The 27,132-nt window shown below is 53.1% G+C and overlaps 3 protein-coding genes across 5 annotated transcripts; all 3 read right to left on the reverse strand.

Moving 5' to 3' along the window:
* On the reverse strand, positions 1-8,097 carry LOC119259667 (cytochrome b-c1 complex subunit 1, mitochondrial). 2 transcript variants are annotated; one of them, XM_037528637.1, is made up of 13 exons: positions 8,003-8,097; positions 7,616-7,756; positions 6,176-6,262; positions 4,528-4,657; positions 4,099-4,297; positions 3,217-3,296; positions 2,240-2,355; positions 1,948-2,091; positions 1,656-1,816; positions 1,460-1,545; positions 1,034-1,122; positions 611-686; positions 1-170 (listed from the first exon to the last, which is right to left on the reverse strand). In XM_037528637.1, exons 1-13 carry the CDS (start codon positions 8,069-8,071, stop codon positions 106-108), a joined length of 1,443 nt encoding a protein of 480 aa, XP_037384534.1. In that variant the 5' UTR covers positions 8,072-8,097; the 3' UTR covers positions 1-105. The 2 variants fall into 2 exon arrangements, with proteins under 2 accessions (XP_037384534.1, XP_037384529.1); XM_037528632.1 differs by having other exon boundaries at positions 7,616-7,759.
* A 4,103-nt stretch (positions 8,098-12,200) lies between these two features.
* TMEM89 (transmembrane protein 89) lies at positions 12,201-13,118 on the reverse strand. Its single transcript, XM_037520395.2, has 2 exons — positions 12,785-13,118; positions 12,201-12,391 (listed from the first exon to the last, which is right to left on the reverse strand). The coding sequence occupies exons 1-2, from the start codon at positions 13,085-13,087 to the stop codon at positions 12,206-12,208; spliced, it is 489 nt and encodes a 162-aa protein (XP_037376292.1). The 5' UTR covers positions 13,088-13,118; the 3' UTR covers positions 12,201-12,205.
* A 1,650-nt stretch (positions 13,119-14,768) lies between these two features.
* On the reverse strand, positions 14,769-24,767 carry SLC26A6 (solute carrier family 26 member 6). Of its 2 annotated transcripts, none has more exons than XM_037528657.2 (21): positions 24,687-24,767; positions 22,598-22,756; positions 22,377-22,516; positions 22,050-22,160; positions 21,326-21,489; positions 20,997-21,161; positions 20,735-20,887; positions 20,393-20,475; positions 20,163-20,310; positions 19,844-19,957; positions 19,631-19,708; positions 19,226-19,321; positions 19,039-19,145; positions 18,850-18,919; positions 17,755-17,847; positions 17,572-17,670; positions 17,081-17,173; positions 16,245-16,430; positions 16,008-16,062; positions 15,601-15,737; positions 14,769-15,088 (listed from the first exon to the last, which is right to left on the reverse strand). In XM_037528657.2, the coding sequence occupies exons 1-21, from the start codon at positions 24,707-24,709 to the stop codon at positions 15,074-15,076; spliced, it is 2,289 nt and encodes a 762-aa protein (XP_037384554.1). In that variant the 5' UTR covers positions 24,710-24,767; the 3' UTR covers positions 14,769-15,073. The 2 variants fall into 2 exon arrangements, with proteins under 2 accessions (XP_037384554.1, XP_037384558.1); XM_037528661.2 differs by lacking the exon at positions 24,687-24,767 and adding an exon at positions 23,958-24,543.
* Positions 24,768-27,132: the final 2,365 nt, after the last annotated feature.

Here is a 27,132-nt window from a genome sequence, read left to right on the forward strand (position 1 = left end):
TTGGTGGTAATCTGTAGCACAGGTTTGAAGAGCCAAAATGGTTATGTTTGCAGATGGAGGGACCACGAACCTGGCTCCGCCCTCTTGCCTGTACAGGCTTCTTGCCTAGAAGCGCAGCCAGAACATGCCACTGCGGATCCGGTTATAGTCTGGAAGCTGCTCAATGGGGCCTGTGGGGATAGGGTGGGGAGTCAGGGTGGGGTACCTGGCCCTTACAGGGACACCTGGCCCCGCGCCGCACCCGGTTTGGAGCTGCCCAGAGCAGCACAAGACAAGGCTTTGAGTAGGAAGAGGGGAGAGAACATTCCCCCAGGGCTGCTGAGCCTGTCCCTTCATGCTCTGGCTCTCAGAGCCCCACCCCACACGCGGAGGTGTCCGTTACCTGGCGGGTGTAGGGTATTGATGGAGGCACCTTGGCAGGGAGTCAGGGAGTTGCTGGGACAGGTTTTCTGAGCAAGAACTCCCTGGCAGCCAAGCTACAGGCAGAGCCTCTTGGGGGCCTTAACTTGCTGCTCTTGGTATAGGTTGGGGGGGTGGGGGTGCAGAAGTAAAAGAAGAGCCCAAAGAATGGCCCAAGGAAGACAAAGAGCAGATCTGCTATGTCACTCACCATATCCAGCCACTGCTGGACACTGGTCGTAGAAGTACTTGGAGCAGACCTCACGCACCACACTGGCATCCACTTCCTGCAGGGCAGAGGGTAACTGACTGACAGCACCTGAGGACCACCTTGGCCAGTCAACACTGTCTCTAGCCAGCTAAGATCCTCCACATGTGCCGTGGAGCTCCCCTCACCCAAAAGGGGAAAGCCGCAGGACACCTCCAGCTGTAGGCTTCCACAGGCCCCACCCATGCCCACAGCTATCAGTGCCTCTGCCCTGCCCTCCAATTATGTCACCCCTGCGCGTGACGGCTGCCTAGGACACCAGCGATGCCTGCAGCAGCTGTCTCCGCTCTGCCAGACCCGAGCTCCCCACCCTCTAGAAGTCCACCAGATCAAGACTCAAGAACTTTTCCCCAGTGCCCATGTTACCGCAATCCGGCTTTCCCACTCGGCCAGGGGGATGCGACGGCCATAGGTCAAGAGACTCCGCCCGATGTCCTCACACACGGGAGTAGTGCCTGCCAGGGCGGAGGTTTTCAGGTCCACCCAGATCAGTCCTGACCACAGGTACACGCAGACCTCCCAACTATGGGTTGACACGCGTCTAGCTCTGACCCCAAGTTGCAACTTCTTCAACAACCTGTTACTGTCACCCTGGGCTGCTGACCTGACTCCCATACACAGCTGTATCTGAAGTTCCAAGACCCTGGAACTTGGGACGGTGGTGAGGTGGGACAGTAGTGGGGTATGGCATGACCTTAAAGCTTCCCTTTCCAAAGCCGGTCAGAAATGGAGGTGACCCTGAGCTGTCACCACCAGATGTCCTCACCCCTTCCCACAGGGTGCGGGACTCACCATCCAGATGAGATACCAGGGCATTTCTGAGGATGTTTTTGCCCCGGACCACCTCACTCTCCGTGGCACTGGTACACAGGCGCATCCTAAAGCAGAGTGGTAGTGGGGAGCATGGTGGTAATCACTGAGACAGTGCTGCCTCTACAGCCTCCCACTACCCTGCCCCAAACCCCTACGAATGCCCAAAGGCACTCACCACTGGCCTTGTAGGAAGAACATCATGTCATCAATGCTCATGTTGTCACAGACGAAGTGAGCACCCAGCAACCCAGTCTCTGCATAGCAGATGTTGAAGGTCTGGAAACTCTGGCACAGCTTGTTGGCCACAGAGACCGAAGCCAGTGGGCTGGACAGGTGCTGACAGAGGCAAGGGTGGTGAGCACCCACCCTGTCTGCCTTCTACTCCCTGAATCCCACAATATAGGAAACCACAGCCCCAGCACTTTCTCTTTCTTAAAGAAAAGGTCCCACGCCCATCTGACACTCACCTTGCCACCACCATAAGTGCAGTCGTAGTGGCCAATGATGGCATTTGCTACTTGGAGGGCCACATTGTCAGGGTTGGCCCAGCCAGGCCCCTCCACCGCAATGGCCACATGGGCTAAAGGCAGGCCATCATCACGGTGACGGATCTGAAACAGTACACGCAAGCGTGAGGCAGCAGCCAAGGACCCCTTCCCGACTCCTGAGACAACTCTGGAATCATGAAGACAACCATGGACATGAGGATTTCCCACAGGCCTTGGTTGAGAACATTACCCCTCCCACCGAGCAGCCCACCTCGCTGCCAGTGAAGCGGCACGGAACTGGAGTGGGCACCGCGTCTTCTGCGTAAGTCCCAGAGACGCTGCCGAAGTGCTTCTGGGCGAGGTCTAGTAGCTCTCGGTGCTCCACCCCTGCGCAGACAGACCGCAGGGTTACAGGCCACCCAGAGTCCAAGGCACAGGGTCCAGGGAACCCCATGTCCTGTCTTAGTGGGAGACACCAGAAAGACATGGTATCCGGACAGGGTGAGGGAAAAGGATCCTCCAAACTCTGCCTCAGGCAGGACAGGCATCTCAGGGCTGGCCATCTCCTATCAACTCAGCGACAGGATTCACCTGAGACAGAGTGGGCAGCAGAACAGGTAGATCTACTGAAATACACCGCTGAGGGGAGCAGCAGGCGAGGCAAGAGAGGTCTGCTGCGCCATGGGCTGGGGAATCAAATTTATGCTGCAGTGGCTGGCAACAGCTTGATAGCACTGTTTTTAACTTAAGCCCTGTTTTTAACCAGGGAAGCCCCCTGTTCCCCCTCTTTAATACAGGCTTCCTTTGGGCTACTCGCCCCTCCAGGCTTTAGGCTTTCTTTGCCAGTGGACAAATCAAATGTACCTCATCACACATCCAACATCTGGTTTGCCCACTGGCAAGGCCATGAGTAACAAGCCAGGGGACTCACAGCTTCCACAAACCTGAATCCTCTCACCAGCCCCCCCCCCCCGCACCTCTGGCCTACACCCCAGCTCTTGTATGCATAAATAAATCTTTAAAAAAAAGATGGGGGAGCAGCATCCCTGTGTGGTCAGTTTTAGTGGAGGAGCAGGGCAGACTCCTACTCCACCTCTAAGAGCATGGGAGAGGTCACTCTCCTCAAAGACAGGGCGGGAAAAGGGCCCCCGGTGGGAAGAACCCACTATGGCCAGAACCAGGAGATCTGGGTCCTGGTAACTAAGGCTGGTGTCCACCCACCCAGTATGAGAGTTTCAAGGTACTCACCTCCAGCCGCTGCCAGCACCATACGAGGGGCCTTGTAATGCCTATTGAGGTACTCGGTCAAGTCTGCACGCGAAAGCTTCCTGCAAGACATACAGCCAACAGGTCAACGCCTCTCCCAAACCAGTGATTGGGTAACGGAAAAGATAAGGTTTCTCTGGAGAGGAAGCCCTGGCACGGCCCAGGACCCCTTCCCCATTACTGCCACCACCCTCTAGGGCCCAGAGGGCAGCCCTCAGCTGGCTCCACCACATGTCTGACCTCAGAACAAGCTCATAGTTCTAAGGAAGGTGTGAGCTGACACTGTGTGGGGCTCTTAAAGGGCAACATCAGAGCTTGTCCCACCAGAGAGCAAGAAGCCATGCCCAGATGTTCCCCCTGCAGGCTGTCAGGACATGCATAGAAACGTATCCCAAAACAAAACCTAAAATTCAAGTGAACACCAAATAGGCATTAAAAAAAATACTCAGAGGAGCCCTCCTTGCTAGAGCAAGGGGTTAAGTCTCAGCACTGTGAAGCTATCTGCAGCCACTACAGCACTAGTTCGATACCTGGCCAGAGAGCTAAACACATGGCGCAGCAGACCTCTCCAGTCTTGCCTCCTGCTCCCCTCAGCAATGTTTCAGTTAATCCGCCTGTTCTGTTCCCCACTGTCTCTGGTGAATCCTCTCACCCCCACACCTCTGGCCTACACTCCAACTCTTGTATGCATAAATAAAAATAAATCTTAAAAAAAAAAAACTCGAAAGGAACCACATGGCAACATGAACATGTCTCCCACTGTATGAATGAAGAAAATAAACAGCACAGGCAGGCAGTCAGCTGGCAACAAATCTGTGCAGACGTGGCCTGAATGCATTCCACGACAGGCCCAACCAACCTCACCTGACATTGTCACTGGGCCCCTCCACAGCCTGGGCTAGAGGTGTGCCCTGGAACGCCGTGGCATGAAGGTAGTCAAAGACTACATCCCTCATGGATGTGTCATTCTCCTGCAGCTCCCGCAGGATCACATCACGCTCCTTCTCAATCTGTGAGTCTTCCAGGCTGCAATTCTGTACAATGTCAGCCAGGAGTTCCACAGCTAGATGCAAGGACAGGTTTGCGCACCAGGTGAGCCACTGGAGACCAGTAACAAACAGACCAAAATGCCCTGGCCTGACCCCTCCTGCTGCTGTCCACCCCTGGTTGTCCTGCTGAAAGGCCATATTCTAAGGGTAATCCCATTCAGAGCTAAGCCAGGGACTTTTGGGAGCCTGTCATCTGCACCCCTGGAGTCCTACCTCACATTCCTGTCCCTCCCCCAGACCTTACCTTTTGGCAAGTCCTTGGATAGCGCTTTGATATAGTAAGCTGTGTGCTCCCGGGTGCTGTAGGCATTAAGATGGGCCCCCATGCTTTCTACCTCCTTCTCCAAGGCATTGCCAGGACGATTCTTTGTTCCCTAGAACCAGACATTAAAAGGACCAGAGCATCATGGACCAACAGAATGGAGACAGCCAAGGGCTAGGAGGCACAGAAAATCCAGAGCCAAAATCAAGAGATCCCATAACAATCCTACCTTACTAGTATTGCTCTTCCCCTATTGACCATCATGATCAGGTAAGCCCACATCTGTGTTCAGTGATGCCACCACTATGCACTCTCCTGTGCCATTCATGACTATGTGTATGCTAGCGGCAGCCTCTTTGGGACCCAACTCTAGTCCCATGTGTGCATGTGTGTGTGTGGTTGCCCATGGCATACACACACACACACACACACGCTGAAACTTACACATACATTTGTGATGCTGCAGTTAGTGACAATGCCCATTTTGCCTCCACTCCCCTGTCTATCCTATATCTCCTCCATTTTTCATTCATTAAAAAATACTCAGGGGCTTCTCTGGTGGCACAGGAGTTAAAGTCTCAGCTATCAAGCTATTGCCAGCCACTGTGGCATGAGTTCAATCCCCTACCAGGGAGCTAGCCCACATGGTGCAACAGACCACTCCTGTTTTGTCTCACCCACTGCTCCCCTCTGTAGTGTATTTCAGTCAGTTTGCCGATTCTGCTCCTCTCTCTGTCTCTGGTAAGTTCTCTCACACTACCACCCCCACTCCCACCTCTGGCCTAAACCCTAGTTCTTATATGTATAAATAAATAAAAATAAATCTTAAAAAAAAAAATACTCAAAGGGCCTCCCTGGTGGTACGGGGGTTTAAGACAGTGCTATCAAGCTGTTTGCCAGTCACTGCAGCACAAGTTCGATTCCCTGGCTGCTAGCCAGGGAGGTGACCCACATGGTGCAACAGACCTCTCCTGTCTCACCCGCTGCTCCCTTCAGCAGTGTATTTCAGTAGATCCACCTGTTCTGCTCCCCACTCTGTCTCTGGTGAATCCTCTCACCCTCTGCCCCTCTGGCCTGTACCCCAGTTCTTGTATACATAAATAAATACATCTTTAAAAAATACTCAAGTCTTTATGCCAACAGGGGCTAACCAAGGAATTACAGTGATGACTGTCCTCACACTTAAGAAAGCTCAGTAGTCACTTCTACCACCAAGAAATGCTCAGGTATTCCAGAGCAGAGTATTTCATAAGTACACACATGGCAAAGTCTGTGGATTCCCTACAATGCATGTGTGTATCTATGCGTGTTCCGCAATTCCACAAAAGGCATGTACACAATACAGTCTGGGACCTCCCTGACAAAAAGTAGGGCTCCAGGGCTCACTTGGGTGGCGCTAGCAGCCTTGTATGGGGGTTCACCAGATAGGTGCTCACTCAGGAGAGGCTAAGCCCATGTGACTTCATCCAGAAATTCCAGTCAGAGACTTCCCCCCATAACTCAGGAGCCAAATTCTGAGGTTAATACAGGTTAATACAGGTTAATACAGAGGTTAATACAGAGGATTCACCAGGTTAGGATAAGAGGCAGCCCTGAGTTCAGCAGAGATGTAGGACTTGAGGTGCCTCACCTTGAAAGCCAGATGCTCTACAAAGTAGCCTGCTCCGTTGTCTTTCTCAGTCTCATAACGGCTGCCAACATCAATCCACACTCCCACCTGGACAAGAAACCAACAACAAAGGTAACAAAAGAACCATCCTAGTGCCCACTTACAACCTACCTTGGATGACTCAGCACAAGTCTCAGGCAGGGGCCCCCGGAACCCATGTTGGGAGAGTTGTCTCATCAAGATGATCAGAGACCCAAGTCTTTTAACTTACTATTTGCAATCACAACTGACTTAATATTTTCACATCTACTTTCTAAGAGATAATGACCATAAATCCTTACATAGACATCTATTTTCCATCTAACAGCTTGGAAAGGAAGAGCTTTTTTACAATTCATGGACTCCCTTGATTATAATTGATAGCATTCTTTCTTTGCCCTGGAGCAGAGAGGTGTCTTACAATCTAGAGCATCTTAAAAGTTCATGAAAAACAGGGGCCTCCCCGGTGGCGCAGCGGTTGAGCACTGGGTTGCAAAGCTGCCGGCGACCTCTGCGGCGCCGGTTCGATCTCTGGCTGCTCCCCGGCCACCGAAGGAGGGTCCCACATGGTGCGCAGACCTCTCCTGCCGCCCGCTGCTCCCCTCAGCAGTGTACTTCGGTCCTTCTGCCTGCTCTGCTCCCCGCTCTGGCTCTGGTGAATTCTCTCACCCTCCCGTGCTTCTGACTGTACCCAGTGCATGTATAAACAAAACGAACGAACAAACAAATAAAAAAAAAAAAAAAGTTTCTAAATTAAAAAAAAAAAAAAAAGTTCATGAAAAACAGTTTTCTCTACAAAGCTTTCTTAACAGGTTTGGGTCAGTTCATACAAATACCATGATATAAGGAAGTTAGTTGCCCATTGCCTTTTGCTGTGTTCAGTAACATGTTATATCACAAGACATTATTTGTTTATCAGTAAAACCACTTGACTCTGAAATTTGGGTTGGGCGGAAAGGGAAGAATTACTTCTTGAAAATCTCATCCATTCATGTATTTAGTTGTTTTCTATCCTTGAGTCAATTTTGAGGATTTATATTTTTTTGAAAAACCATTCTTTTCACTGGAATCTTCAAATGCATTTCTTCCACAAGTGCATTCCTGTCTACTCAGTTGTCTTTGGACTGTGAAGCTGGCAATCACCTAATGTCTCTCATATGAGCTGCTTAAGAAAAAGCTGGGGAAGAACTTAGCCTCCTGCTGAGCAGGCATCATATGCTAAATGAGTATTGCCTGGAATAAGGACTGCCCCAAGAAATCAAGGAGTGGCTGGGGTCAGTTGGAGGTTGGAGGGTCAATCCAGCCATGAGTGAGGCGGAGTCTGACAAACCACAGAGGACTTGAGCCCAAGGTCACACCCCGAGAAGGAAAAAACGCCAGGCCCAACATGGAGGCGCCCTCCCGACAGGTGGCCCCACTCACCGTGCAGGTAGGCTGGGAGCTCTGCTCCGAAGCCACTCGCAGCCCATTGTCCAGCAGGCTGACCTGCGTCTCTGGCACGCTCTGGAGGGCCTGGGCGAAGGTGGCGGCGCCCCTCAAGGCAGGAGACCTCAGCAGGGTCGGCTGCTGGAAAGGGGCAGCCAGTACTGAGGACTAGGTCCGGGGGTTCTTCAGCTCCCAGATCTGCAGTGGGATCCCCGTCACCGCCAACAGACCAGTCTCGATTCCCTTTAGTGCCCTGGCGTGACCTTCCCACGGCCCTGACCCCGCCACCTCTCCAAACTCGACCCGCCGCCGCTAACAGCGCACTCCCTATGGATGCCCCGAAGCCCCGCGCCCAGCAACGCTGTGCTCCCGCAGCCATCTCACCGAGCGACGGGTGCTTAGCAACACTCTGGCCCCGGCGCCGGCCGCCCGGCAAACAGCGGAAGCCGCCATCTTCTAGCTTCAGCTAGCCCAAAGCCAGGTCACGCATGCGTAAAGTGGACGCAGCGGCGTCGGAGACGCAGGCGCAGTACCGGATACTTGGCTCTCTTTTGCCTCCTGGCGGAAGCCCGGGATAGTCGCTCTCGGCTGCGGCTGGTTCTTCAGTACCAGGGCGCATCAGACCTCTGGATTGTCTGTCCACGCGCGGAGGGCCGTCGAGGTCCTGTTCATCTTCATCAGAGTGCCTGATGTTTTTCGCAAACAGCAGGCGTCTCCGTTCACCACGTGCTCAGAACGTCTTGGGAACACAGCCACAAGGGTAATGGACCTCCTGGGCTAAAGCATCAGCCTGGAATCTGGACTAGGAGGCAACTGATGAAAAATCATGGTTTTCGCGTTTAAAAAATTTGAGTAGGTTCAGATGGTTTACGTGGAAAGAATTTAATAAACAGGTGACCTGGCTTCAAGTTCACTTGCAGCCTCTTGCTTTTACAAAAGGCCTACACCAGTACCTGTTTTTACTCAGGGAATGAAATCCAGAGGATATTTGCTGTTACAACAAAAGTGAAAAATGACATTTCACCCTTTGTGCTAAAAGTGAAAATAGCATTTAGTGATTATTTTGCAGCAGCTATAATAAATTAGTGGGCAGCCCAGCTCCTTCCCTGGAAACTACTTTACACAACCTGTATATCATATTATTCCTGATTTTACTTTATGTTAGTGATTTTAGGTTTTATGTTACTTGGTATGAGTTGGTAGGTTATTGGGGAGGAGTGTCTAGGAACACTAAAATTTTTTCTATTGAATTAATGCTGCTTGATTCTTCATTACTCTGACTTAGGAAAGGTTCATAGGCACACTATTTTTGAATGGTGGGGAAGCCTGTATTGTTAAGAGAAAAGAAACTTCGGAAACTAATTTGTGAAAAGGAGACCTTTTAGGAAACCACACACAATGAATAACTGTCTTCATTTCGGTAAATGACGCCTCCATTAAACCAGTTGCTCAGGCTAAAAATCTAGGTATCTTTCTGGATGTCTTTCTGGACGCCCTCCCGCCCCCTCTCTCGCCAAAACCATTAGCAAATCCTGTTCCAAATAACCTCTAAATTCAGGCACCTATCCCCTCCTTGTCCACCCCCACTGCCACCCTGGGTGAGAAAGGAAGGTCAGTGAGACAACCAGGAAATGTGATGTTGTAGACACACAGGGAAGGATATGTTTCAAGAAGTTTATCAAAAAGGAAATGTCACTAAAAGGTCAAACAGTAGCCATTGAAACAAATTTTGGCAAGAGTTTTCAGTGACTCATTGATCTTTGGGAATTTACTTGCCATATGGAATGAGAGGAAGTCAAAATATCCTTTTCCTCCTAAACTGCCAACTAAATATTAAAAAGCATTTATCAGGCAGGACTCTTTCTTGATCCACCTCTCTTTATCATCCCCCAGATTCTTTTTTTTAAAGATTTTTATTTATTTATACAAGAACCAGGGTACAGGCCAGATGCGCAGGAGGGTGAGAGGATTCACCAGAGACAGAGTGGGGAGCAGAACAGGCAGACTGATGAAATACACTGCTGTGGAGAGCAGCGGGCGAGACATGAGCGGTCTGCAGCGACATGTGAGACCCTTGCTGGCCGGCCGGGATCGAACTGCTGCTGCAGAGGCTGCGGACAGCTTCACAGTGCTGCGCTCAACCACCTGCGCCACCATGGGAGGCCCCCCCAGATTCTTAAAGCTGTAACCAGGTCCATGAGGGCTTCCTGGAAGGGCCCTGACACTCATTTTACTCTTCTCATTCAATATTCATATGACATATTCACCAGTTAATTATTCTAAACTTTTGCTTTAACATTATTTTATTTTTTTAATTGTACTAGCATATATATATGTATATATACACACATATATAGGTACATATATATAAACTTACTATCTTTATTATTTGTACAATTCAGTGGCATTAAATATATTCACAAAATATTTAATCTTTACCACTATTTGCAGACCTTTTTCATTATTTCAGACAGAAATTCTGTACACATTAATTAATAACTTTGTTTCCCCATTTCTCCTGTCTCTAATAACCTCTATTTCACTTTCTGTGAATTTGTCTATTTTAGGTTTTTCATTCAAATGAATTTATAGTTTAGCTTTATAGTTGAGCTTTTATATTTGGCTTAACTAAGTCACCCGGTCAGTCATCTGTTGATGGACACAGGTGGGCCAGCCCACCTGTCTGCAGGGTAATCACCTTTTCCATTGTTTTAACCACCACCACCCTCCCTGTCTGTGTCAGGAAGGCGCCAGGGCAGCCCTGGCTAGCCACAGAGCTAGCAAACAGCAGGTGTTCATTAGACCTTGTAGACTGTAGATGTGGACATAAGAACTTCAACCTTCAATGCCCTTTCGTTCAGACTTTGGGAAGTACCCCTGTAGTTTGTCCATAGGATCGAGTATTTTTTGAAAACTTGCAATTTAGTTTAATTGCTTTCAATTAGAACTCTATCCTTTTCTACTCAGACTCCCCTTCACCCCACTTGCCCTCATGTGGGAGAAGTTATGACATTCTGGGGGTCCACCCAAGAGGAAAGTAGGTTTGGGGTGGTCCCAGTCCAGGTTCCTTGGGAAGCAGACTCGAAGAGGGAGCTCAAGATGTTTACCAGGGTGTCCTTTAAGATCAGAGGTCACCTTAAAGGAGGGAGGGAAGTACAGGGTTGAGCTGAGGGTGAAACTAGCTGTGATGGGTGTCTCTTCAGCTGAGGCAGACCCATCTGCCTCTGCTGTCTTTGTGGCTGGCAGCAGCAGGCCTTCCTTGAAGGGGGCGTCCAGGTAGGACATCTCTGAATCTACTACAGGATCATACTTGGCTTGGGCTCAGAGGGACATGTTTCTGTGATTTGCTCCACTGCTATGTATGGGTAGCTTATTGTTCCTCTCCTGGTGTGCCTCCAGGAAACTCCTGCCGAGTCAGAGCTCCCAGGGCCCCAAACAGTAGGCCTGCTCAGAAGTGAAAGGTCCTATTGCATCAAGAACCTGTCCCACAAGTGCCCAGCATTAGAAAAATTGTGAGCCATGGAAGGAAAACAAGGTTTGAAATATGTAAAGCCAGAAGCTCATCATGGAAAAGTTTCCCAAATCACATAGCTCCTTTATAAAAGAAAGTTGATAACAGGTTCCCCAATTTGAAAATATTCCAAACCACTCAGTGATACCACTGAAAACAAGTTAGGAGAGTTTTCTGAACTATCAATGCTCAAAACACAATTTCAATCAACTGTATTATAAAACTGAATTATCTTTCTATTCTCTGTACAGAAAGTATTTCCTCTCAAATCACAAAATCCTTATCCTGTGTAGAAATAATCAGAATGAGCAACCAGAAAAATATAGGGGCAAAAGTATTATAGAAATGTGTCAAAGTCATCACAAATGTTACTTTATGAATTTTGTGCTGTAGCACTTGTGAACTTTTTAATTTGTCATTTGTCATGATTTCCCTTCTCTTTAAAATTCACTTCCATTTCTATTTTTAATTCATAATGTTGTACCCTTTTTCTACAAAAGACCCTAAAAATGCATAGGCCTCAGTACCCACTCAACCTGGATCGCCTGTGGTAGGAGGGAGAAAGGGAGTGAGGGCCCCTTTTGGGAGCATTCAGTCCTCATTTCACTTCCAGCGAAAAGCTAGACACTAGAGCACGTGTGAGACCCCAAAAAGTCAAAAGAAGGTGAGGTCATTATCTGTCCTCCACCCTCAGTTCAGGCAGCCCCAACCCACAGCCCTAGCCAACTCAGCCACATCGTCACCTCCTCTGGGAAGCCCTCCCTGGGTCATCCAACTCTGCTCACTGGTCAAGCCTTTCACCACACTGGCCCCGAGGCGCTATATTTGTGACTGAGTTCCTTAGGAAGGAGTGGTCAATTGGTGGGGGCAATGGAGATGTGAGAGCCAGCTTGAGGCCCACCTGCCTGCCTACCCATCGCGGGCACCAAGGCTTCAATAACCATGATGGTTTTAAAGCAGAAAGAAAACATAGGGTCCAGGCAGTGCTGGAGAGACACACAGGCCTGAAATTGGCCCTGAGCCTGAGGCCATCCCCACCCCAGCTGGCCACCAGGCAAAGAGAGGCATATATTGGGTTACCCGTTCTGGGCAGGAGTCCCCTTTATTTGGGTTTGATGCTGGGTGGCTAGGCGCTGCAGGTGGCTCTCGATATGGACCAGGAGGGAATCCAACATGTGCAGGACCCCCAGGAGTCGGGCACGTTCTGAGATCGGGGCCCGCCGTTTCCAGGGTGCACAGGGGTCAGTGGTCGCCTGTGGATGCTGAGGATAGGACCAAGAGGCAGGAGTAAGAGAAGAGGATGGAGGTGTGGAGACAGTCAATAATGAAACTAGAGAAGCAGATGAGAAGGGAGGTTTAGGTTGGTGGAGGATCTCTGAGGACGTAAGTGGTCATGGGGCTCTGGATGAGGAATAGGTTACTAAAGGGGGTAGATGGGGCAAGGGTACTGGCCATAGGAAATGGCCAGGGGCTACCTGGTATGGCAGGGGCTACCTGGTATGGGGTATGAGTGGTGAAGGGGTGGGCAGCAGGAGGCCCACAGGGCAGGGGTGGGAGGATGGACAGACTGATGGGGGAGGGTCAGGTGGAGGATGAGTTCACTGGTGATGACTGACAACAGAGACTGTGGGGGGACAGAGCAGTGCTGTGCTCACCTCACCCTTAGTGGCTTGCATACGCCCACGCCGCCGCCGCTGCAGCACTGCCCGGCTGATGAGCAGCATCATGGTGGTGGTGAGTGTGACCCCAGCCACTGGGTAGATGTGCTTCCCCCCTAGGCCCATCCAGTGGGTAGGACATCCCAGGCTGACCCTGCAACCATCCAGGCTATTTGGCTGACACCCCCAGGGCTGCAAGTCCAGCCCCACCTGGTACCACAGGGGCCGTGACCAGCCATGGGTAGGGACAGCCATCCCCAGCAGGAGCAGCAATGGCAGGAAGGACGGTGCTTGCGGCATGGCTACGGCAAGTGCCAGCTGGACCGGAACCTGGGCGCTTGGCAACAGGCAAACGCCCCTCCCCCAGGGCCAGGTCAGCTCTGAGGCAGCAGGTTCCAGCTCTGCTCATGACCTTTCATGAGGGCTAGCCTGACCAGAGAACATGGAGTGAGCTGGGTTTCTAGGGTCAGGAAAGATGGCAGCCTTGGGGTCTGGATCATCCTCCTAACCATCCCCCCTCCCTCCTCGTTATCTAACAATCCCTAAAATTCTAACACACACACGCACACACACACACGCACGCACGCACGTACCGTGGGACTGTGTCCTCACACTGGCAATGGCCGCACCACTGCAGGCTGACCAAGCAGAGTGCAGAGCTGCTCACTGGCCTCCTACACCAGTCTCACCCCCACATTCCACATAGCAGCAGAGTGAGTCATCAAAATCGGGACCCTCAAACCCAACCTGAAGACTCACCCTGGCCTGTGAGGTTCTGAGTTTTTGTCATCCCTCCTACACCCGCAGGCCGCCATGGTGTGGACTCCACTCCTACAATAAAGATGCCTTCCATGGCTGGAGTTTCAGATTTGTCACCTGCACCTGCGCCTTCCTGCCATCTTGGGATTACAGTCCACCCACCTCCCCTTCTGTGACCCTGTTTCTTTCTCTAAAGCATTTCTATCTAATTTCTTGGTCGAGGTCTCCTTTCACTCTAGCAGATAAGCTTGATTTAGTCAATATTTACCAAGCACCACCACAAGCCAGACACCGCTCCTGGTACCAGAACATGAAGTGACTGAGTAGACAAAAGCCCTAACTTCCTGGGCTGAGCTTCTGGGGGGTGAAGGGGAGCTGATGATTTACAAGCACAGTGTGGGGCGCGGACAGTGGCCATGACAAAAACAGAGCTGGCGCCACTCTGTCCCCTTGCTCTGCACAGCCTGGTCAGTACATGCCTGGTGAGCAGTGAAGCTCACCAGTTTTGAGCCGGTGACATGGACCCAGCATTTTCGCTCACTCTGTGGCATGTGCTCATTTTATACTCACTGACTAACCCATGAGGTGGGTACAATTACCACTGTGCTCTACTGGTGAGAACCAAGCTGAGGTTCCAAAAGATTCTAGCCAACCCCCACCCCAGTTACTCAGAGCATCAGTGGGCTGGAGGGGATCACTGCTGCCCAGATGCTGGCATTTTATGGCAGAAAACACCATGTGCTTGGCCACCAGTGAACTACAAAGTCCAAGTGATCTAATTACACAGACAGACATTTTCCCAAGTAAATCAATCAGGCACATTCCAAATCTAAACACAGCCCAGCTTTACCTGTGAACACCTGTGCTAACTCAATATTGAATCTAAACCCTCCAGGAGCTGCCCAGGGGCACCTGCCCTGCCCTGTACCCTATGGGGATCATTCTTGAGAAGCCACTCAGATTCTACCTGCTATACAGTTGAGGACAGAGATACCAGGGGCTGTGTGACTTGGAGAAACTTGAACCTAGATGCCCATGCTCTGAACCTGGTGCCCCGCCTCTCCCCCCTGTACTGTGCTCTTTCTGCCTGACTTTGCCCTCCCCAACTTCCTCCCAACTTCTGACTCCAGTCCCCATTACGCATAAATAAGGGTCAGGAGCCAGGGTTGTAGACCACCCCAGCCCTACTCCCAGTAGGGCCCCCATCAAGCCATAGCAGAGCCTGGTGTTGACAAACAAATCTTTATTCCTGAGGCTGAAAACAGGTGTCCTTCCCCAACCTGGTCAGTGCTGGGCTGACTCCACTACCCCAACACGGCTAGAGCACTGAACTTGGAGTCCCAGGACCTCCATCCCTGAGGGGGTGTGTGTGTGTGTGTGTGTGTGTGTGTGTGTGTGTGTGAGTGTGTGTGTGTGTGTAGGGGACTCCTGAGTGGCATATGGAGGCAGCCCAAGGGTGGGAGGTTCTCAATGATGATCCCTTTCAACCTTCAGAGGCACGCAGTCTCAGGCACAGTGGCAGCATGGTCAGAGTTTGGTAGCCTGAGTGAGCAGAGGAGGAGAGGCTCTAGTCAGTTTCCAAATGGCACATAGACACCCTGACCCCCAGCAGTTTCACCTAAAGGTAGAGGTACAGGGCCTTCTTGGTGGCACCAGGGGTTAAATCGCTGCACTATGAAGCTATTGGCAGTCACTGCAGCACGAGTTTGATCCCCAGCCAGGGAGCTACCCACACGGCGCAGCAGACCTCGCCTGTCTGGCCTACTGCTCCCCTCAGCAGTGTATTTCAGTCAATCTGCCTGTTCTGTTCCCCACTCTGTCTCGGGTGAATCCTCTCCCCGTCCCCCGCCCCCACACCTCTGGCCTGTACCCCAGTTCTTGTATGCATAAATAATAAATAAATCTTTAAAAATAATAATTAAAGAAAATAAAGATAGAGGTACAAAACAATGGGGCCACTGGGGGCAGAGCCATCCAGGAAGGGTAGACCTCCAGGAGTTAGGGTCAGGATGGGCCAATCAATAAAGAGCTCAGAGGGGCAGAGGGCAGCTCACCAAAGCATGGTCCATGGAGCTGGACCTCGGGTGTTGGAGGGCAAAGACGACAGCGTCATGGACAGAGGCAAAGAGATGTTGCTTAGTGATGGAGGCATCGAAGAAGTGCCCAGCCTCAAGCTGGGAAACCACAGGACCTGTTGGCAAGTAGGTCTCCCTTAATTTGCAGAACCACCAGGGACCCCAAACCTCAGCCACCAGCAGAATGCCCTGACCTGTGTCGCTCTTAACCTCCACCCCTAAGGCTGCAGCCAAAACCCCCTAGTCACACTTGACCCTTGACCCCGGCCTCCCAGGACACCTCTTCACCAGAGAAAGACCTCTTCGTTGTGCTGCCTAGCAGACTCCTTGGCAGGAAGAGCCTCACCCTCTTCCCGGACCCCTCCTGCTGTCCCCACCCCAGATACCGTTGCAGGCCGCCATGTACACCTCCACTTCTATCTCCCGGAAGTCGTGGAAAATCTGCAGCAGAAAAGGGGGCCTGACTCAAAGGAAGGCTCAGAGGCTCCAAGGGGGAGCTCAGGTAGGCTAGAAGTAGTTTAGAGGGGGAGCGCAAAGGTTGTGGGGGACTAGGACTCAGGGTCAGGACAGAGGCATGAGAGGCCTCGTTCTGGCCTCTTCTTAGGGGTACTCCAGTCCCTTACATTCTTTAGGCTCTTGAGGCACACAGTGTCCACGAAGGAGAGAGTGCTCATGTCCAGGATGAGGCTGTGAAAATCTGGCTGAGTCAGACCCAGGGCCTTCAGTGTGGACTTATCTGGGGCCTTGGCATCTTCTTGATCAAGGGCTGCTGTTTTAGTATCCTCTAGCTCATTCCCCACACTTAGATCCTAGGGAACCAGACACAGTGCAAAGGCATGAAGGCAGGGCACAATCACAGACATACAGGACATAAAGGTCAGGCATGGGAACATGCATGTAAACACCCATATGTATGGGGCCGGGGACAGATGAAGGCACAGCACAGGGAGCCTCCTGCACACATGGGACATGCAGGGAGGATACGCAGACTCAGGAGCACACAGACACATAAGCTGCTCTGTGACCTCCTGGGAGCCATGCTTCTTCAGCCTGGGTGGAGTGGGCAGGGGCCCAGGCGCAGCCAGAAGACACATGCACAAATGCGCCCACACATACATCTTGGCACCCAGCCTGCGTCTCTTGACCCCTTTAATCCCATTTCCCCCCATACAGCTAATCCCTCCCCTCTATCTGAGCACACACTGAGGGCTGTGATAGAATCTACACATTCAAGGTCTTCATCTAGGCCTCAGACGAAATGAGAGCCACAGCAGAATTCTATGGCATTTCACTAGAGATCTCCCCACAGATCATCTGAACCATCACCCCATTCCTGTTGCCACTGGGACAACAACTTTGAACCCACAACTGGCAGACCCATGGTTTTCCTCATGGGACACGTGTGGGCACCAACATCTCTGCAGCTCATGGCTGGTTTCTCTCCCACCTCCAGCCTCACCTTGACATTGGAGTCCTCCACACTGTTGCTCTCAATGTCTCTGTCCCTGGTGTTGACATTGGTAGAAACGGAAGTGCCCGTTGAGGAAGCAGCCTAGGCCGGAAAGAGGGGGAACAGGAAGAGCTGTCCCAGCTGTCACATGACAGCCACGCCAACAGGCCTGGTGTCATCCCCCTCCCAGAGCTCTGCGCAGGAATCAAAGCTTGGGATCCAGGGCATCGAGGCTGAAGGTTATAGGGGTTTGACCAGTTCTAGGAAGAGCATAAAGGGAAGGGGGCTGTGAAGGTTCACACTGTCACTGGCTCAGGAGGTGGGAGAAAAACAGCACCGCCTAGCAGAGAGCCCGGACATGCTGGGGAACAAAGCAGGGCTGCGGCAGGCATCCAGGAGAAAGGCAGATGGATGAAGGAGGGAGCCCGTCGGGCTGGGAGGAAGGCCGAGTGGGGTCAGTAGGACAGGGGCAGGCGACTCTCGGGCAAAGGAGCCCCTACCTGTTTCTGGACTTTCTTCTTCTGTCGTTTCAGTTTTAGCTCCTGCTTCTTGAGCAGCTTCTTCTTCCGGGAGATGAGGTGGTCAACGTCCACACCGCACTGGAGCAAAAGTCAAGAAGGGGATGTGGACACTGGGTAGGTGAGGGCCCCTCTGACACTCACCGTGAGAACACCATGCCTCACCCTCTGCTTCAGGGCATCACTGTAGAGCTCAGCATTGGCAAAGTACAAGGTGGCTGAGGAGCGGAAGATCTTCACTCCCGGGACCTCCTTGGCCTGGGGATAGGACAGGATTAGGGCTGGCTGAGCTCTCCTCTCTTCTGGCTACATCCTGGCTGTTCTCTCTCTTTCCTGCCTCCTGTGTACCCCAGTGCCTGTCACTGCCTGGCCCTCTGCTCCCAGACAGCAGTCCCAGCCCATGGTCCTCCCAACAGCTGGGCCACAGACCTGGCAGTGTCATCCCAACTTGTCCTGCAACCTCACCCCTGCCTGGGGCTCCATCAGGCCTGTCAGGGCTTCTTCTAGGGACATGGAACTCTTCCTTCCCCATCTCTCCTGCCCCTCTGCCACCTCCCACGCCAGGGTTTACAGGCTCTTAGGCCTCTTCTTGGGTCTCCAGCCCCTGCCCTGTGGCCTGTCTTCAGAATGCAGATAGAGACCGCCTATGCTGCCATCCCACCCGAGCCTTCCCCGGCTCCCACTCCACTCAGGACACAGCCTAAGTCTCTGCATGAGGTGTCCCCGACTCCCTCCCTTTCCATACAGCTGAGCTGTTCCCCTCAAGCCCTTCCCTCACTTGAATCTACTGTGCTCAGCTTTCAAGGCCCTCAATGTCAAGGAGAATGGGCTTGTTTTATCCCAGAGCCCCCACCGATGTTCCTGGCACTCAGCATGACACTTCTCAGGAGGTAAATGAGCAATTAGGGATCAGTAACTCCTCTGATTGGATCTGTGAACAGCCTCCCCTATATCCTGGTGCCCCCAGATCCTAGCCCCCTGGTACTCCTGACCCAGGCTGTACTACAGGATGGGGCTTTTATAGGTGGCTCTAAGACTGACCCTCTCCCCTACCCCAGGTCCATTTCTGTCCACTCTTCCTCTGTCCCTTTCTAGCCCCTCAACACTGAGTGGGTCAGAGACCCAAATTCCTGCCTTGAAATTCCAATAACCAAAGTACCCTCAGCACTCTTTGGCAGGGGTGGAGGTGACTAACAAAGGCCCATTATGCCTCTGTCCCACCCATCTACGTCTTCCTCCTGCTTAGCTTCGGCTACTCACCTCTGAGTACTCTGCCATGTCTATGTAAATATCTGTGTCTGGCACCTGCCCCAGCACAGAGTAGCGAGGCCTGTGAAGAAGTGAGTATGAAAAGAGGGCCATATGGCGAGGGAGCAATGAGGGGGCACTAAGGAGTCTGGGAAAGCTGGGGATGTGGCAGCAATGGGCAAACCAAAAAGGACGACTCACAGCTGTGTGCGGACCACCACGAGCAGCAGGGAGAAGCCCACTGCAACTCCCAGGCCGAAGTCCAGGTCGAGCAGGACGGTGGCCACAAAGGTTACCAGCCAGATGAGCTGAAAACAGAAGGGCAGAGGTCAACAGGGCTTACAGGGACCACTGGGGATGAAGGTCCCTGGATTCCCCAGTCTCTCACCAGATCCACTCGATTTGCCTTCCAGAGGGTGCATATGTCGTTGAACTGCTTCATCATGCCTTTCAGGTTCACAATGATGACAGCTGCCAGGACTGCCTGGGGTGAGGGGGTGTGTTACCAGGCTAAAATATGCCTGGATGCTGACAACCCTGACCACCTGTGTGTGAGTGACCCAAGCACCTGGACAAAATCCCAACCAATGCAAACCATCCATCCCTGAAGCTGACAACTTGGGTCTAACGCGAAAGGTTGTAACTTCTGACCCTTGGCTCTAGATCTCACCCAGAGAGCTCAGAGAAGGCATGACCTCCTATCCCTGTCTCCCACTTGGGACCCGACTGACAGATCTAAGGCCCTAGCCTGTCCAAGGCCCTGAAACCTGGCTGGGTGGGAGTGGGGGCTCACCTTGGGTAGGTCCTGGAAGAGTTCTCCAAGTTTGAGGATGATAATGAGGATGACGAGGGAGGAGATGGCTCCAGCCACCTGCGGCATGAGAGTGAGCAGGGGATGGGAGTAAGCAGGGGTGTGAAAGGAATCAGGGAAGAGAATGGGGGATGGGACCACCCAAAATAGTATGTGTACACACAGCTGCACACCCATGCCCACCCCTGAGCCCACCTGTGTGTTGCCCCCGGTGGTCTCCTGTACCAGACTCCGAGACATAGAGCAACTGATAGGGAAGCACTGGAAGATGCCCCCGATGAAGTTACTGAGGCCAAGGGCCACCAGCTCCTGGCAAAGGGGAGTACAGGTATGAGCGGGCTTCACTTGCAGTGCCTGGCCACCGCCCCGCTCAGCTAGGCTTTTGCATCTCCAACCCTCATCCACACTCAATAACTCCCAAAGACTTGGCTGCTGCGCCAAATACCCTGCTCGTCCTCCCTCAGCCCCCCACAGTTCCTGGGATCTCTGTGTCCCACATCCCATTCCCCCAGACCTGGTTGCTGTCCACCCGGTAGCCATGCCTCAGAGCGAAGATCTTCCCCAGCGAGATGGCGATGGCGAACCCGACCACAGCGATGGCGAAGGCATTGCCCACGAGCTTTGCGAACAGCTGGGGGTTGGGAGCCACTGGAGGTACCAGCCTGTGAGGGGCATTTGTGAGGCCAGGGGAAGCACTGACTTTGCCACCCAACCCTCCCTGATGTGACAGGAGCTGAGGCTCACCCCGCGGGGATGGTGCCCACGACATCCACCCCGAATCTTTGCTTCAGGTCCACACCGTAGGAGATGCCTGTGGCCCCGATGAGCTGCAGGAAGAGGACAGCATCAGGAGGGTGGGTAGAGCTCTCTGGGAGGGTAGGAGACAGGCACCACCATTTTGGAAAAGGAGAAATGTTTTTCTCAGGGGCAGGAAGATACCAACACGGGGATATTCTGCTGCGCTCCTCCCAGCCCCCAGGAACTCTAGTCCAGTGCCCACTCATTAGCCCTCAAATATGGGGGATGCCCACATGGCAGGGATATATCCTCATTTGCCCTTTTCCCCTGCTCCCCCAGAATCCGAACCGTGAGCAGTTCCCCGGGGATTGGCATGGGCAGATACCGCTGCAGCTTGTCATTCAACAGTTTCACCAGCACAAGCACCACCCCGGCCACAACACAGGTGACCACTGTGCCGGGCACGGTGTAGGGCAGCTTCCAGCAGACCTCCAGCACTGTCTGAGGGGAGGCAGGATCACAGCCAGCATTCAAGGTCACAGGCATACCCACTTGTCCCTCCTCCCACTCAGCCCTTCTCCCACCCATCCATCCTCCGCTTCTCACTCACATAGATGAGGGACAGTGGCCCAGAGCGGCTGCTCACATGAACTCCAAACACGTACTTGAGCTGGGAGACTAAGACCTGCACAGACGCGGCTGTGGTATAGCCACGGACCAGGGGCTCTGACAGATAGGTGACCACAAAGCCAAAGTGGACCAGGCCCAGTCCCACCTGTAGGGTAACCAGGGGGCAGTCAGGGTAGCTGGAGTAGAGCCCAGGGCAGGTGGGATCAGAGGGAGATGAGTGACTAGCAGGAGGAAGATGGTCAGACACTCAGTGGAACTGGCAGATGGGGTGGGGGTAGGGTGGGCAATGTTGGTGTGGGGGGCACAAACCTGGAAGAGGCCAACCAGGACACTGAGTGTGGAGGCCAGCTCCACCCGCGCAGCATCTCTGGCTGTCTCATTAACTGTGGAGTTCACAGGCTCCAGGAAGGCCTCATCAGGAGCCAGGGATTCGGTCACACTACCCACCATCACGGACATGATAGCAAAGGTCCCTGCATGGATAGAGCAAGTCTGAAGGGGAGAGGACACTGCTCTGTCCTGGAGCTCTAGCCTTATGGGAGAGATCACGAGATAGCCAGTTCTAGACAAATATCCTCAAGGTATTCTATGCAAATAATGGCAGTGCTGGCAGTCAGGTTTGAACCTGGAGTTCAAAGGCTCTGGAGGGTGGCTAGAAATGTTGGCCCCACATCATGTGCCCTCCCCTGCCTATGCCCATTGCCTTAGGATTACTTCCTTTGCAAAGGCAGAACAAGAAAGAGGGTGTGGTCTGCCTCAGGCTGGTCAGGTCTCTACAAGCTCTGGGCCCAGAGTTGCTTCACCCACCCTTATCCTCCTAGAGCCAGAGCCAGGGCCTCTATGGACGCTGAATCTGTAATAATCAGAGGCCTAGTACTACCTGAGATGTCCCAAGCACCAGTCTCCCACCAATCCATAGCATAGCATACCCTGAGGATATTTGTCTGAAGGAGGTTTGCACAGCACCCCCTCACCCTGTCCTCCATGGGGGATATAGGCATCTTCCTGCAAGGCTGGGCTTCACTCCACTCACCCACAGAGATGTGCCGGGAAGTACCAAACAGGAAATAGATAAAGACAGGGTAGAAGGAGCTGTAGAGGCCGAACACAGGGGGCAGTCCAGCCAGGAGGGCATAGGCCAGACCTGAAGGTAGAAATGTAGTGCTGTAGTTATGAAGGCAAAACCTTGAAAGGATGAGGGAATCCCAGCCCTAAGGCCATGTTCTTAGGAGCAGAGGGCATGGCTTCAGGATTGGATGTCACAGACCACAGGGTTTCCAGGCCAGTGGTAACTCACTTGAAAGGCGAGGGTCCTCACCTTAGGGGTGAGGCTATAGTCTCTTGGTCAGAGGTAGCTCACCCTGTGGTAACTGCATAATTGCCACACTGAGGCCAGACAAAATGTCACCCAGAAGCCAATCACGCACAGGATACCGGGGTAGCCAGGCCAAAACTGGGAGGTGCTGGAGCAGAAGGGCTTTGGCTCGAGCACGAGAACACCTGGAGACATAAAAGTGTCAGGTCCAGGGCCTACTAAAGTCCTCCAGTGCCCCTACCCTCCCACTGCCACCTCAGCCTTACTGGAACCAGGTTCGCCACTGGTGGGTACCAGTCACTGAGCCCCAGTGCCCCAGCTCCTCCAGCTGTTCCTGGTTCAGCAGAGGCCTCTCTACATGGTATTCTCGCCTCCTCAGTTCCATTGCCTGCGTTGTGGACAGCAGTGCTTGTGTGTCCCTCGGTCTGGGGTGGGGAAACCACAAAGACACAGTGAGGATACCCCTGGCCAAGCTCCCCCACACACCTCAACCTGGGACCAATCACCCACCTGACTTTTCTAGGCCTCAAGGCCTAGGTAGATCCAGGCCCCAGTCTGTTGCTGTAGGTCTCATACTCAGGCAAGGGCTGTTACCTGAACTTTGACTGGTAGAAGCCTTTCGTTGGGCCAAAGTCCCAGCAAGACAGCAGGATGAGCACAAGTAACACTTTCAGCCCAGGTGTGGCTGCCCAGCCCTGAGCGTTCTATCAGTCCAGATCTCAGGGTGACTGCCCCTCCCAGACCCCTCCTTCCAGTCTCTTGCTCTCAGTACTTTCTGTCTTGTCCCTGAGTCCTTATTCAGCTACCCATAAACCCTGAGATCACCCTCAAGGAGAGAATCGAGCAAACCAGGGGTTCATTTCTTCAGGCAAGCCCCTCTTCTGATGAGACCCTCCTGTCTATGGGAAGTAAAATGTTGGTGCTAAGAATGTCCCTCAGGGTTCAGGCTGTTGACAAGCTCAGGACTAATCTGGGAACACCAGGGACTGGCTCCCACTTGGAGGAGAAAATGGGTATCATCTGGAGGGAGAGGTTCCTCCCTAGAAATGGAAGCTTTCAAATGAAGTGGGAGAAGTTCTTACCTAGGAATAGATGGGGGCAGGGACCTCATTTAGGGGGGAACTCCCACCTGACAGGAAAGTTTCACCAGCCAAGTTCTGACCTAGAGGGTATCTCTCAACTGCCCAGAGACTCTCACCTGAAGAAAGGGAAAGTTCTCATCTGGAAATAGTCGATCTACTGGCAGAGTTCTTACCTTGGGGGAAACTGTCCTGGAAATAAATCTCATCTGGGAATAGGAGCTCTCAGAGTTGGAGCTCTTACTTAAAAGGGAAGCTGCACCTGCTGGGAAAGTTTTCACCAGCCAGGAAAGTTCTGGTCTGTGAGAAGCTAGAGGGTACTCTCACCTAAGAAAGTTCTGACCTGGGGGTCGTTTCCACCTGGAATAGAAGAACCTCTCACCTGGGAACCTGGTAGTCTGAGAGAGAGTCTGAGAGAGGCAGAGTGATCTTACCTGGGGAAAGCGCTCCCCTGCTGGGGAAGCTTTCACCGCTCGCTCGGACAATTCAGATCTATGAGACTCTCTGACCTAGGGTGGGGGATCGCCCCTGGAAGGTAGAAACTCACCTGAGAAGGGCCTCTAACCTGGATGTCCCGGTTGGAAGAGGGAGTGGACTGGGTGCGAGGAAGATCCTCAGAGACTCTTGGCATCACTGTCTCACCGAGACCTTTGAGGCCCCTTGCCCCTCCTCCTTGAGTCACTCAGGACCTTCTTAAAGGGCGCCTACCCAGCTCCCCCTCGCAGAACACACGCTTGGGGGCGGGGCCTAGACTCTTGGCCCCTCCCTCTGGGGGGAGGCAAAAGGACCAGAAGGGCGGGCGCGCTTATTCCCGGATCAGTTGTACCGCAGGGCAGACTCAGGCCTTCGCTATGGATCCTGGTGCAGCGACCTCTCGGCCACAGCGCGCCCCGTCCGTGCACCTCCTTGACCAGGGCTCCTCCGTGCACGTCCGCCTCCCTGCGACCCCGGCTAACCCTCCGGCAGCGCTCCAGCGGCTTTTCGCTCAGCCCCGGGAGCCGGCGACCTCCCCCATCCCTGCTGCAGTGGAGCAGCCGCCTGCAGAAAATCGGCAAAGCGGTAAAAAGCGAGACGTTACGGGCGGGAAAAGCCTGCCCGGGGCTGGCGGCATCCCTCCAGAGCGAACCCTGGGCCGACGTCACGGGCGGCCCGCGCCTCGCGGACACGCAGGCGGACACGCAGGCGGACGGGCACGCGACACGCACGCGGGCACGCACGCGACACGACGCGGGCACGCACGCGCACATGGGGAACCCGCGCCGAGCTCTGCACTCACCCCGACGCTTCGGAGAGCCCCATGGCTGGCCCGTTGCTCCGGGGCGGCGGCCGCGCCCGAGACCCAGGGGAGGCCGCTGCGGGCCGGTAGGCGGGGCTAGGAGAGGAACCTGGCCTGAGGCGCGCTCTCAAGCGCCAATCCCCGGTCAGGACGGGTAAGGCTCGGGCCAATCAGCACGGCGGGGCGGGGCCCAAGTGTGCTCTTCGGGCGGAGCGAACCCCGGGAGGAAGACGTAACTCTTTCCTCCCCCGGCGCCTCCCGCTAATCCCCCTGGAGCCTGGTGCAACTGCACGGAACGCAGGCGTAGGACCCGCTTGGGGCTGGCCTTAGCCGCGCCCCCAGTCCTGTGAGTAGGAGGGAGCTGATCTCGCGTCGGCTTCTCCGGAAAGGAGAGGAGGAAACCCCCGAGCGGGCGGGGTGCCTGGGGTCTTGTGGTAATCTGGGACTTAGCTGTGGGTGGGGTATCCGAGTCCAGAACCGCTCGTGCGTCTGAGGCACTACCCACAGGCTTTCCCCTGAGAGCAAGCATGTCTTTGTCTTTGAACCGAAGGTCCCCAAGGCCTGCCTTCAACTCTGGACACCCAAACCCGAAGTTAAGCGGATGTGCCCCTTCCCCATACTAGGGAGCACGCCAGATTTCTCCCCCAGGCTGGATAGGTAAGAGGTGTCCTTGCCTGAGAAGTCACTGCTAACCCCTTCTGAGGGGTTAGCTGGGACAGTTCCTGGGACCGATTTGACCCCTGGTCTGGGAAAAGGCCAGGTCAGGGTTCAGGCCCTGAGGACTTAGGAAGTCAGCATGCTGCTGCCTTAACGAGGGAGGGGGGTTTCCCTGGGTACCTGACTCCCACTACCTGTGCTCATATTGCAATTCCCAATCACAAGGAAAAGGGTCAGAATTCAGGGTGAAAGACATGGGAACTTGTCCCAAATATCCTGATGAAATAGGCTAAAAATAGCTGAATATTCTTGGGGTTAGGGGGAAGAGCTCAGATTTCTCCCAAAGGTCAGCCTGGCCTGAATCACTCATAGCCACCAACCCATACCAGCCCCCACCCCAAACAGAAATAAGCAATAACCATTTTCTATAGAAGTTTATTCCCAAAACAGAGCGCGGCTTCACGGAACAATTTACACAGACAGGAAAAGGGGCCACTAGGCTGGAGGAGGGGGGACCCCCAGAGAGAACATCTATAGAACCTAGGACATAGCAAGGACAATCCCCTCTTCCCACACAGATCCTTAACCCTTCAAGGGTTGGGATCATTATGGGTAAGTAGAGCTGGGGTCCTGGCCGGTGGGATTTGGCACCAGTCAGAAAAGTAGAATTTTTAATCTCCTTGGAAACTGCCTCCCAAGAGTATGCATGGGAAAGGAAGTGGCTACATTAACATCCTCCCTTCCCCAACACACACATAAAACCCTGCTCAACCACTGTTCCCAGTAGTAAGAGGATGTCTGCTCTCAAGGCTTTCTGGGTGTGCTGTTCAACAGGGGACTCAGTGCTGACCTTTGGCCTAGGAGAGCTAGGGGCTAAAAACCCACTCAAGATGACCAGGTCCAGAGTTCTCACAGGTGGGTTTCCAAGCCCCTCTCCCACTTTATATTTCACTAGTAAACAGAGGGGGGAAAACATTCTTAACTGTAAACAAAGTATAAAAGTTCTAAGTTGTAAACCAAGTTTTAAAATGCTTTAAATTGACCTGTAAACAAAGTAACACAAAAAGTCCCCAATTCTGGACATCAGACAAAGTAATAAAAGTGAGAGTTTTGTGAATAGGGTCCTAACAGTCACTTTTCCCTTCAGGAGGGAATAAAGTAGGGGTGGGAGTGAGTCACTTCCTACAGCCCAGGTGCCCACGGCCAGGGAGGAGGTTCCTGTAAACATGGGAGGCAGTGGCACCTACATTCTGCGTCTTTAATTCCCTTCTTTCTGCTTCCTTTGCTCAGCTTCCTATCCTACCCTTCAGAATAAATTCTAGCAGGGGGCAGTGTCAAGGAATCAAATGGCACCACAGACAACTTCTGCTCACAGCAGGGCCAGGGATGCCAAGTGATCCCTCCACCTACCCTCGCAGGAATGTCTGAATAGAGGCCTGCACCCCTCCCCATGGGAGAAAGGGAAGCCTTGCTCTGTAAACATGACATCTGCTGCTCCACCAGCACCCCACAGCATCAGTCCTAGGTTATAAGGCAGTAAGTGGCAGGGACTCCACATAATAAACACACACATCCACGGGGAGGGGTGGCATGAGCAAGCCCCTGTGAGGCGGTCAGAGGACCCCTGTTTCCAAGACCAATGCCCAGCCCCAGAAGTTTGGCCCTTGGGGCATCCAAGAAAAAGCAAAGATCAATTCTGCACTTTGGATCCTGACAATATTCAGGTCAATGATGGGGGGTGGAGGGATTTGCCCCTCCTTTCTGATCCACCCCAGCGTGATGTGAGACA

Source organism: Talpa occidentalis, unplaced genomic scaffold (assembly GCF_014898055.3).
Source record: "Talpa occidentalis isolate TD23 unplaced genomic scaffold, MPIMG_talOcc4v2.1 talOcc4.10, whole genome shotgun sequence".
NCBI lineage: Eukaryota > Metazoa > Chordata > Mammalia > Eulipotyphla > Talpidae > Talpa > Talpa occidentalis.